At 39.0% G+C, this 12,980-nt stretch overlaps 1 protein-coding gene across 2 annotated transcripts in view; it reads right to left on the bottom strand.

The window, feature by feature from the left end:
- LOC117305286 (tetraspanin-1-like) overlaps window positions 1-12,980 on the bottom strand; it is a 21,781-nt gene extending 8,801 nt beyond the window's left edge. The window contains exons 1-2 of one of the 2 annotated variants that reach the window (XM_033790133.1): window positions 12,874-12,980; window positions 489-573 (exon numbers count right to left, since the gene is read on the bottom strand). In XM_033790133.1, coding sequence (XP_033646024.1) covers window positions 489-557 — 69 coding nt within the window. In that variant the 5' untranslated portion in view covers window positions 558-573; window positions 12,874-12,980. The remainder of the gene's footprint in view (window positions 1-488; window positions 574-12,873) is intronic. The other variant, XM_033790132.1, reaches the window with a different exon arrangement.

Below are 12,980 nucleotides of genomic sequence, written 5' to 3'. Positions count from 1 at the left end.
CAGCCCAACAAGGTAGGCTAGGGTTGCATCCTTTAGGGTTTTCCTCACAAATCTAAAACTGAACATTTCTTCTTGCTTCTAGAATACACATCCGTTAATTGTGCTGTTGCTTTGGGTGTGTGATCCAAGTAAAAACTTGAATAGAGATACAAAAATTGCTCTATAACAGAACACTGTACACATCCTTTGCTCTGGTTCAGGCATTACACTCTTGACAGTTCCAAAGGTGCATACCGTTGCTTGTGGTCGTACTTTTTGCGCACACGCTCCGCGCCTTTGGAACCGTTTCCCTCATCACAGTCGTTCCGCGGAGTCACTTGCAGTTTTCAAGAAACATCTTAAAATTTTCCTGTTCAATGATTGATTGCTCATTGACTGTTTCCCATTATCAGTGCCATTATTTATTTGCTTATTGTGTAGTTTCTTGTAAAGAGCTGCGGTACCATTGTGTAAGAGCGCTACGCCTAATATTATATTATTATACTTACGAAGAAGATGATGTTAAAGACAATCAGCAGGATCTTGGCGCAGTTAGCGCAACCTTCCAATTTCGCCATCTTAGATTTGAATTATCTACGTATGAAACAAAAACACAGACAAAATAAAAACTATGAGTTTTGTGCCACCAACCGCTGAATTCAGTTAACAATAATCGTCTCTACCAACCAATATTTAAGGCTTTCTGAAAGTCAGAGGTGAACAAATTACTTGTGAATTGTTGGAGGGGCGTGGCAAGCGAGACAACGGGTTTTTTATTTGATGTATTGAACCGTTTCGTTCATGCATTCTTGCGAGCTATAAGTGAATCAGTATTTGCTAAACAAAAACATTGTAAGTGCATTACCTTCAGACTAAGCAACCCTAAACTAATAATGCACGATTTACAACCACCTAAAACCCACGAGTGGTTGTAAAATAGTTCAAATACAGCGTTCTTATTGACTGACTGTGCGGTATGTAAGGTCGTTATTTACAATTATTCTGAAAGAAAAACAATTTTGACGAAGGTAATACATCACTTCCGCTGATAGTAAGCCCACGCTTTTAGAAAAACAGCACACAAAACAACAACCATGCACAGAAAACAACAATACATAAATAAGTGCGGCAAATTCCAACTTCAAAAAATCATTGACTGGAACCACCACAACTATTCCTAGTGAAGGACAAAATTTAATTCGATTTTTTGGTTTTGACAAACAACAATGTTGCGAGGGAAACTGCAATAAAAGTTTTTTTCTTTCTTTTTCATTAGTTGAGTTTTTAGGAATAACTTATGCCTCCGAAATAACAGAGTTTTGAGATAACATTGATTTTTGCCCAAAGGCGGCAGGCGGATGATGTGCATTGGTTTTCAAAAATTGCTCATCAGGCTAAATCCACTTCGCTCACACGTTGTGTTGAAAAACTTAACTTGATTTGCCGCGTTACTTGGTTTTTATTTAGGCCTAGATTTAGAAATTGCAGTGCAATTGACGCATACCAATGAACAGGGTATTGAATACACTGAAAGCGAAGACAAGTATGGGAAGTATCACAATGGCTGCCATGTTTAAAGACAAGAATGACTGAAATGACAGACGCCTGTCTTTACCGAGTGTTTTCCGACTGGTGGTTAATATGGTTGATACAAAAAAAATAATGAATACCCTGGAAGCGAAAGACAAGTATGGAAAGTGTCACATTGGTCATAATGTTCGACGACAAGAATAATGGTCACAATGTTCAACGACAAGAATGACTGAATGACAGACGCCTGTCGTTATTGAGTGTTTTCCGACTGGAAGCTATGGTTGATATTGGGGCATGGTTGACACGGCACTTCATATGTTCCCGTGGGAACAGCAAACAAGACGGTGTGGTTTGGGGAGAATTATTTTCCCCTTTCGAAAAAGACTCAGCTAATAATGGTCGACGAAACGTGAGACCATTTTTTTTACTATGTTTTTAATATCTAGGTATTTTTAGTTGGTAAGCAGTTTGCAACAGCTGAGTTAATTTTCATAATTATATTATAAATAACCAAGTGCAATAAATTTGTACAAATATATTTATTAGGGGGGAACAAGTATACTTTCAAAAGATTCGTAAATTTCCTGGCATAATTGACTACGAGTGTACTCCAGCACCACAGCGTGACCTTCCCACATGGGCAAGTTTGAACTGCGACCATGGCCTGAAGTTAAACCGTCATCCATATCAATTGTTTTGTGTTGTAGCAACAGTTGAGCCTTATAACGCATGACAATAACAAGTAATTAACATCAACTCTTCGATTTGCTGGGGACACCACACCCATTGAGTCAATTAGTGACGTAGTGAAAATAAATTGCATTCAAACGACACCCGTTCGTCTGAGAATCTATCGATACAAAAATAGAACAACGACCTTTACAAAATTAATCCTTTCGAGAAAGACTATGCTTAAAGACAGTAGACACTATTGGTAATTGCCAAAGACCAGTCTTCTCACTTGGTGTATCTCAAAATATGCATAAAATAACAAACTTGTGAAAATTTGAACTCAATCGGTCGTCGAAGTTGCGAGATATTAATGAAAGAAAAAAAAGACTTTGTCACATGAAGTTGTGTGCGTTTAGATGCTTGATTTCGAGACCTCAAATTCGAAACTTGAGGTCTCGAAATCAAATTCGTGGAAAATTACTTCTTTCTCGAAAACTATGGCACTTCAAAGGGAGCCGTTTCTCACAATGTTTTATACCATCAACCTCTCCTCATTACTCGTCACCAAGTAAGGTTTTATGCTAATAATTATTTTGAGTAATTACCAAGAATGTCCACTGCTTGTAGGGTCGAAACGTCAGGCCATCAACTATTTTTTCTTTGCAAATTTGAAAACCCATAAACAACAATTCATCTCATAGTAATTGGAATCACCCACGCACGACTGAAAACCATATAAAGAGGTATAACAGCAAGTACAGCCAAAAGGAACTATAACCGGAAATAGCCGTCGACATGGGCTCTAATGACTTTTAATTGGCGTTCCATTTCATAGCATTTACTTGTTATTCTTCTCAATGCAGATGTCCTTTGTATTTTGTAGTCTAGTTTCAAGAGGGTAGGCCCTACTTACAAGCACTGCATAAGGTTGTACACCCGTTGATACATAAGGGTTCAATTCTTGACGACAAGGCTACGACAGACAACATCATTAGTTTGAGCACTTTAAAGCAATTAAGGTTTCGACGAGTGCTGTCATGGAAACCATCGTTGCCATGTCACAAAGGGGGCAGCATCGTCACAGAGGGTGGGTGGGGCGAAAATCAAAAAGAGGGGGTAGACAATTGTTACACAAAGAATAGTCATGTTATGGTGAAGGAAATACATATAATAATTGCCTAACAAAAGGGGTGGTGGGAGCAAAATGCAAGAGTGATGTTAAACAGCCAGTAAAGGATGATCTCAAATATATAGATATTACAGTTTTCTAACAGCTGCAGTCCATCCAGGAAACATACAAAATATAACGAGTCTCTTACCTCACGTCAAAACATGGTAAAAATGGGTTTTCTCCAGAACACTCCAAGCCCTATTTCTAAAAAACGTGGGGTCAAACAAACCCGCGCGACAAAGGAATCGTGACGTCAGTGGCGGCTATTTGGTATAGAAATGCCAAAGCTGGAGAACTGTGTTCAAAACCAATAGGGAAAATTCGTCACTGGCGTCCAGGGTCATTATAATAGATAAGCCGTTTTTTACTCTCGGCTGAAAAAGCCGAGCGGCCGGGTGCATTTTTGACTCGAGATATTTATTACTAAATGCAAACTTTGAGAGTGAAATGGTTATTAACCGGTATCTGCGATGTCTGTTTCATTTGACCATAAAAAGGTAATAGTTGACATATTGAGATCATCCTTTATTGGCTCTTTAATATTGAAAAACAACATTGGTTCCTGTATTTTAATTTGGAAAGTCAAACTACATGACGATCCTGGCAGAAGTAATTCCGATACTTTTACGAGCTGATACGGAAGCGTATTACCGGTGCGGCAGTTCCAACTTTCCGTCGTGTTCAGTTTTCCAAATGACCAAATACGGTAACATTACGTCATGAGACGCGCGCGCACAGCAAGCGAAAGTAGTCAATTTTTGGTGCCGTACTGAGTCCCGGAAAACTGAGGGTGCGTTCGTTTAGCTTCCCTGGGTCGACCCCGTTGTGTGGCGTTTTTTTTTCCCACAGGACGAACGTGTGCAGATTATTACCCACGTCAAACCGCCACACACCGGGGTCGACCCAGGGGAGCTACACGTACGCACCCTGAACACGGCGGAAGACCGAAACTGCCACACCTGATAAGTTGGATATACATGTAGTATTGTGCACGTTACACTAAAAGTAAGTGTGTTCGTACATGATAACAGCAATTACTGTGACAGCAATCGTTTTCGGAGAGTAGCAAGTACGACCCATGAACTGTACCCCTATGAACGTAGACAGTCCCTAAAACCATAGAGCTAGGTCTTTGAAGGTCCTTGCTCTATGCTAAAACCATGAACTATTGATTTGCTGTTTCCTCTAGCGTGACCACCATTAACCATGGAGGTAGAAAGTACAGCGTGTTCACAGTTGACTGCGCAGCGTTCTCGTTTGAAAACTGACACAGAAAATATCTTCCAAAAAGCTATCAGCTTGTCAGAGTTCGGGCTATAAACATCGTTGGAAAGTTTTCAGTATGAAATGAATGGTAGAAAATGATAGTACATACGCACAATTACCTTAACATTCCCTTGAAATTTTGTAGTCTTCCTTTAACTTTGTTAACAATAAGGGCCGCCATTTTGTGGAGGCAAAAAAGAGGTTCCTATACAAAATGGCGGACCGTGCTAGTTTACGAAGTAAACAGAAAACCACAATTAGTTGTGTGAATCAGTGAGTTCTACTTTTTAAAACTAGACCGCATTGATTCCTTGGTATGTGCCCCATAATACGGCCATATTCTATTAAATTACTTTAACAAAACTATTGACTACAGATCCTTCGCATGGATTTTAGTTATGTCTATAGCATTCGATTGTAGACCTCAACTAAAAGCCACACAAGACGCTCCGAAGCTTCACCAATGATGCAGCATTTTGTTCGAGCTTAAATTAAACCTGAAACACGTCTAACACATCTGTCTTCGACTGCCAAACCTAATCTTTGTGAAACACAAGTTTGTCTTGGCTCCTCGACTCCTACAGAAAAACAAAATGAGTCATTTCTAAGAAAGAAAGCTATGCATCTTACGACGGGAAATGGTGTATCTGGCAGGAGTTATAGCTTTACCCTGGTGTCACCAGATCTAGGGAATTCGGTCTCACGATATTAAGCCCATAAAAGGTAGTTTGTAAACGCCCCCATCTTTCCGCAACCAAAACCCATTTCCAAGATTAAGAGTTGCTCTGTAAACAACAGAGTTGTTGCGTTTCTGACACAACGTAACAGTTGTGTAGGCCCCCTAATATGAATATTAATTGGTCCTTTTTTTCGAAGACGACTAGAGTATACTGTTTGAAACGTCGAGACCACAGTAGCTCTTTCCGGAGCCAACACGCCAACATGGTAAACCACATGTAGATACCCGCGCAAGCTTATTATTTAAAGTTTCTTCCTAATTCAAACCAGTCAAAGCTGCAAGCAATACTTAGTGTGTAATAATTTGACGTTTCGATCAGTATGCCATGGCTGTCTTCAGTATAACTTGATTAAAAGCCTTGCTTTACAACATAACGCCCACATTTTCGGCGAAGGACCGGTAGTTGTTTGGTCCAAACGTTTCGATACCAAGTAACGAAAGAAAAATTACTGGTTGAAAAGAAGCGTGGGGTGTCAAGGCTGAGCGGATAAGAGCACCGAACTAAAGCTGTGCTGTTTCTGTTCAGCAGAATGTGGGTTCGAATCCCAGTCGAACCACAAGCTTCTCTCCAACCAGGGGTAAATGGCTACATACGAGGGCAGAGATGGTTCTAGTGATTGATTAGCTTTATGGCTACACTATTAATTGAAAGCATAGGCTGAAAGGCCAAGTGACAAGTTATAATATTGTGGAAGCGCTTGTAGGCGCCGGTGTATACAACGCTTTATGTAACCGACCATTAGTACTATTATTATGTTTAATGGTAATTATACAAAACAAATGTTGGCTTCTTGCTTTCATGACACAACACTTGTAAGCGAATTGCCTACCGGTATAAGGAAGTATACAAACACGTACATTCGAGTGGGTATCTGCTGCCGAAACATGCTTATAAAAATCTTTCAAATTCGAACAATCGCAAGCTCTTTGCTAGCTGAACACAAACTGCACGTACTGCGCTTACATATTGTACAACCACACTCTACTATTGACTCAAAATAATCAAAATAATGTCTCTGTCAATGTTTGTGTCACGCTTCAATCGGTTTGCCTGCAGGTGTGTCAACAAAGCCACTGAAGAAGTGCCTTTCATGACAAAGGCTATTATACACATAATGAATGTTTATGAGTGCAATGGTGCGAATATGTTCATGAGTTGAAAGATTGAATGTTCTATTCAACGAGGCGGAGCCGAGTTGAATGGAACATTCCAGCTTTCAACGAATGAACATATTCGCACCATTGCACGAATGAAAAACATTCATTATTTGTTTTATATAACATCCAAGTAGAACTTTGTCATTTTGATTGAAAGAAACAACTTTCAAAACAAACAATTTCAACTGTAGAAGCCGAATGCTAGTAATTTTACTATGCCTTCTTGCAGTAACACCTGGTGCGTTACCAAAGACACGCGCACGCAGTGATGTTTTTACTCAGCTTTTTCGTTCCATCCGAAAAGTACCATTGCACGCTGGCAGCGTGCCAGCGTGCAATGGTACTTTTCGGATGGAACGAAAAAGCACGGCGAGTGACTCAGCGTGCAATGGTACTTTTATTTGCTATCACGTGACGGACAATCCTCCAATCAAATGGCAAGGATCTGCTTGGGTGTTATATAAAGCTGTTTAAATCACCTTGAATATACCACTCATGTGGACAAACCATTCAAAGTAGAAAATACAAGTACATGAACGTTGTCGTATACGTGCAAAACGCATGAACACTAATAGAACTCAATGGGCATCATTCATTCTCGGTTTGCCAACCTTGCGTATTATACATGTACCAACATCACACAAAAACGACAAAAAAAAAAACCAAGCTATATCAAGGTTCAATTAAAGCCGATATTGCTTGAGAATTTTTTTTCTTTCTAAACAAAATGTTGGTGGCTTGGGTACCCACCATTCACAACTTTGCTAAAACTTTAAAGTAACTTTGACTGGTAATCATGTATTGTGCTCACAGGCTTTATGAAGAAAGGCCCTGTGTATAGTATTATTATTGTGTCTGTGAATTTTGCAGGGTAATCCGGGAGAGATTTTTAAAGACTTGTCAACAAGCAAAAAGCAATGTTAACGACTTGTCCTCAAGCCTAGCCATACATCAGTCTGAGGACAAAACTAGAGAATTGGGAGGGGAATATAGCGACTCGTATAATGGGGACAGCCTACTCTCTTAATGTAAAAGGGCGATAATTTCACTCTCTTGTCCGAGTGGTGTCCTTTTCTGTGTCACTCTTTTTGAGTGAAATTGGAACGAACTTTGGAACAAAATTTTGACTCCCATAAATGGCCGACCGTGATAGTTCGCGACGTAAAAGGAAAACCGTGCAATTTTGAGTGACACTAAGTGTGGATCAGTATAATCTACTTTTAAAACATCTTTCTAACCATATGCATTTCATAACAAACGGTTTAAACGCTTTTAATAGACCAACTCGTCCGATCCCAAGCAACGAGTTCCTTTAAGAGAGTACATTGGGTTAACTCAATCTAGCATTTCCTTATACTGTATTTCGCAAGAATCAGTAACAAAATAATAACCATTTTTGTTAAAACAATCAAAAGTAAAACTCAAGGTGGTAAATCAATTTCCTTCGTTTCCTTTTCAAAACTACCCAAAAATACCCAGTCAATTATTAAGTTGTTTTGTGTGTGTCACGTCGACAGTGCTTATCTGAAATACCATGCGATTAAAGCCACTAACACATCAATTCCTGGTTGTACTGGGCCCAATTTCATAGAGCTGCCAAGCAAACAAATTTGCTTAGCATGACATTTCTTCCTTGATAAAAACAGGATTACCAACCAAATTTCCATTTGTGGCATATTGCTTGTTACTGGTATTCAGCTGTTGTTTGCTTATCCTGAAAATCAAGTGGAAATTTGGTTGGCTAATCCTTATTTTATCAAGAAAGAAAATGCCATGCTAAGCAAATTTTTGTGCTTAGCAGCTCAGTCTATGAAATTGGGCCCTGGGCCCAATTTCATAAAAGCTGTCACGCAGAAAATAATACGGATTTACAATTTTAAATTGAGTCGAGCACCGGTCACCTCAATATAAACTGAGTGTTATGTTGGCTGGTAATCTGTTTCTGCTAAGCAAGGGTTGTATGTGCTTAGCAAATTGTTTTTGCATACTGGCTTTATTATTTTTTGGCATTGGTTGGCCACCCCATATTCTGGATCATATTAAAGACCTGCTTGAACGAAAATGTCAAGTCGTGAACATTGCTGAATTCCACTTAAAATGTTTTCGATGAATAAGGAAATCGAGTCATATGATTATAAATAGGTTTCAATTGTGTAAAAAAACAATCATTTTGTATGCCCTTGTCCAGATCTTTTCTGCGAGATTTGCGAAAAGCCCCGTTACGTAATCACTCTCAAAACGTCGTAAGTAGATAAAGCCGCTTTGTTGCAGCGTGGTTGTATAACAAAGCAAACTCCCACAAATGACAGGTAGCTGTTTAAACACCAATAACCAGATTTGGGCCCATTTTCATACAACAGTAACTAAAGTGCCTAACAAATTTGCTTCCCAGAACAAGGTTAGGCTAGTACTGGCCAAAATATGATATCACATAATTCGTGACTCGTAAACGGTCGCGACACTTGTAACCCTGAGCAAGACACTTCGCTATAATTGCTTCTCTCTATACCCAGGGGTAAATGTGGACATGTGAGGGCAGAGATGGTTCTTGTGATTGATTTAGCCGAGTAGCGCATTTGTTGCACAGGGCTGTATACTCCCAGAAGGCTGAGATGGTTTAAGGAATGATTTAAGGCCCGGTGACCAGTGGGTAATAATTTCGGAGTGCAATATAAGACGCCATTATTATTATTGACCACTGGGCATTATAAAGGGTCTATGTAACCTTTGTAGGACAAAAAACACAATGTCCACAGATTTACACTAAACTTACACAGTTTGAAGATAATGATAGTAGAAAGCTTCCCTGAAAATACTACGTGCTGAGGTGCTGTAGTTTTTGGGAAATGAGTAAAACAATGAGACGAAAATTATTTTAATCATTTTACAAACGTATTTTCATGACATTGTTTTACTCATTTCATAAAAACTACAGCACCTCAGTAAGTAATATTTGAAGGGAAGCTTTCCACTATCATTATCTTCAAACACTGTAAGTTTATGTAAATCTATGGAAATTTTGAAAAAGTACTCAAATCCTTTAAGGCAATCGTTGCATCCGTGAAGTATCAGGCCTGCAATGTTCAGTCGACTTTACCATAATAATAATATGTCACAGTGAGTTTTCACCCGATCAATCTAGAACTGCAATAATTATACTGTTGAGGGACACGGGTCCCCTGAGGCAATTTTGATTATGTTTGAATTTGAAGTGGGAAAAGCTTTTGGTCCGTATTGTACTCACAACAATACACTATCGACATTTATAAAGATGTGTTTGCCATTGTCTTTTTTCATAAAGGAATTGCTATAAAAGGGAACTTCGAAGTAGAGTGGCGAAAGCAAGAGCCATTAATTGCAAGCACGTAAATGCAAATGCGCAGAAACCATATTCATAGCAAAATGAATTTTTCTTGTTGTGTTCGCGTCAAAATCCAGGCTCACCTGATCCTTAGTGTAATTTCTGTGTTGCTCTACATTTATTCCAAGGTTAAACTATTTGTTAATTGATAATTACACCAGACTTTAAAGAATCTACACAAAGAAGAAGAAAACAAAATAAAAATCATGCCAAAATTTTGGCAATTTCCCTTGATACCCTCTGTGGAGTTTTAAGCTCTGATTATACGCATTCAATATGTATGTGGACGACGTGACAACAGTTCCCTGTTGACTTCGATGACCAATTGAGTCTAAGTTTTCAATGATTTGTATTTTATGCATAATTATGTTGAGAAACACCAAGTGGGAACACTGGTCCTTGCATTACTAAAGGTTTCCAGCCGCCGATTTCACCAAAGTCTTCCTATAACTAAGGATCAACCTTAGGACTGTGGACGAGTTAAGTTCCGTATACATGACGTTAGGACGCATTGCACCCATCCTAACTTAGGGCGAGTTACTCGTCCATAAAACTCGAGATAAGATTAAATTAGTTAATCCAAGCGTTTCGTAAAATCGGCTGGATAATGTTGTCGTTGTTCATGAACACGAACAGCATCGAACCAAAGAACAAGGAACCTTGCTCAATGGTAAAAAAAAAAACCAATCATATCTGCTGTCCCGTGGGGTTGCCTTGACAGTAGATCAGCCAAACTGGAAGTTCACTCATGTCACGGCCTTCTTGAGGTCGTCTCGTGTCAGGGAAACCGGATGTTAGACTGATCTGTGTGGTTGCTTTTGCTTATCTACCATTAAACAGGACGGCGCAATTATTGAACAGAAAAAGTGCAAGCACGTGAACTATAGTTTGCTTAATAACATCCTTGTGAATTTTGTTCAGGCTTTTCATTGATCAAACTTATGCACAGTTCATGTCCAACCCTTATTCAGTCCGACCATCAATTGTTGGTTGGATGACATCGAGCAAAAACTCACGTTGTGAAAGTAGGCCTTAATATAGGCCTACGTGCAGCAGTCAACTCACTCATGGTTTTAAACGATAGACAAACTAATACTGTTCACAGTCAACCCTCCTACTATCTTGCTATTCAATATTATGTTGTTATTACGTTCGTTTTTTTAAATCATATTATAGCCTGCCTTTGGCAAATATATTTAATGAGTTATGTTTATGATATAGGCCTACAACAACAGTAAAAAAAAATTCCTTTGTTGACTTGCCTTTTTGTCCAAGAAAAAAGTGGTGGAATGTTCACATTTTCAAACGGTTGTAAATTCGATGTAAAAGGTACCAAAGACATAGGAAAACTATTGGTCTGGAAAAATCTTTAAAACCTGCAGCTTCAGTAAGGTTGTTTATAAACATAGATTATCTTTTTTTTTCTAAAGAATGTTAACTCACTGTAAAATCATAGGAAGACGTTATGCCCATTTGGTGCTCGGCAAAAGTCATGTAAATCTGCAGCTTCAGTAAGGTTACTTATACGACGATTATCTTGTTGTCTTTCTAAAGACAAAGGTAAGACAGTCTCTGAGTACGATCGATTGAGTAAACACAACCCAGCCAACGCCCAAACCAAGTCCCTGGCTACAGGCGCGTTCAGCCCGTGTGATCACCGGGGGATTTCCGCTGATCTACCCCAGTGCACTAGTCCCATCTGACGGTACCACGGGGCAGTGACTCACAGGGCTCATTACCCATGACGTCCTGTCACCATGACTATGTCCTTTTGTATCGAAGATCCTTTTACAAATAAAGACTTCTACGAAGCAAGATAATGGAGGATTGTATTTACACGGAAGCCGATTGATTTTCTTGAATGGCAAACCCGGAGACCATGATGTTTTTTTTTAAATACAGAACTAGGCATCATAACTCATTAATGTGCCTATACTCACTGGCCGCCCATCAAGGAAATAAGTCAATTCCGATTTCTGTTTTTGGAAATGTGTTCACTTTTGGAGGTAGTAAGGCACTGTCGTCAGGCCATGGAAGTAGAATTGTCAGGCGTATCCCAACGTATGCATAAAACATCAAACTGTGTAATTTTGGACACTCAATGGTCATGAAAATTGCAAGCGAATAAAGCAATAAAAACACCCTGGTTCCACAAATAATAATTAATAATTGTGCCTTAATTACCTGCCCAATAAAAGGCTTCGGCTGAAGTTTTTTATTTGTGGGTGAGAAACTACAATTTTCTCAAAACCTACGTTACTTCAAACAAAAATAAGGTTAGGACAAAACAATCCACATGGTGACTAACCATAATATTTACGACATGTGAAAGACAAAGGAAAAGTTTCCGTATGGCGCCACCACTTTTTCACTCGATATGAAATAATATAGTATCTAATTTACCTCAATGAGATATCCCTTTTTGTAAAAATGAGTGAAAAAGTGGTGGCGCCATACGGAAAGTTATCAAAGACAAACATACGACACTATTACTGTTACCTTTTTTAAATCAATATAATTGTCAAAGTTACTTAATTAGTTAAAAGCGCGTACTTTTACTGCCCGGCCGCCGGCACAAAAACAAAATCTGCATTTCAGTTCCATACAAAAAAGACGCATGCAGTTCCATGGATGCCGAAACTAAATTTGAATACCACCTTTTGAATCAAAGTGCGCTGACCTCTTAAGAAGTATTCACCCATTATTCTTTTGACCAAAACCGTAGTCTTAGAGTAACAGAAAAAATCGATACAATGCTATACGCAACAGCAGGGCTACCTGTTCAAGATGTTCAAGCATGGATGGTTCAAGCATGTTCACAGAAACTAGTATCCTTGTATTGCTGTGCGTTTCAAAATGAGACCAATTCATGCTACATGTTGATCAAATCGTAGAGTAAGGACAGATGATCGAATCATTATGCTTAATAATGTTGTCCCTAATGATTTTACACAAACAATTAGGACAACATTAAACTTCAAGACAAACACTTACCTCAAAGTAGTTCTTCGATAGAAAAAATGTCCAATAGGTGTTGTCAGCTTGTTGATCCAACGCAAAGTAGTGAACGCGGATTGAATACACGCCACTGGTTTAAAAAT

The sequence above is a fragment of the Asterias rubens genome, chromosome 22 (assembly GCF_902459465.1).
Source record: "Asterias rubens chromosome 22, eAstRub1.3, whole genome shotgun sequence".
NCBI lineage: Eukaryota > Metazoa > Echinodermata > Asteroidea > Forcipulatida > Asteriidae > Asterias > Asterias rubens.
The sequence above is the reverse complement of the archived record's forward strand: the minus strand, read 5'-3'. Positions and strand labels throughout refer to the sequence as shown.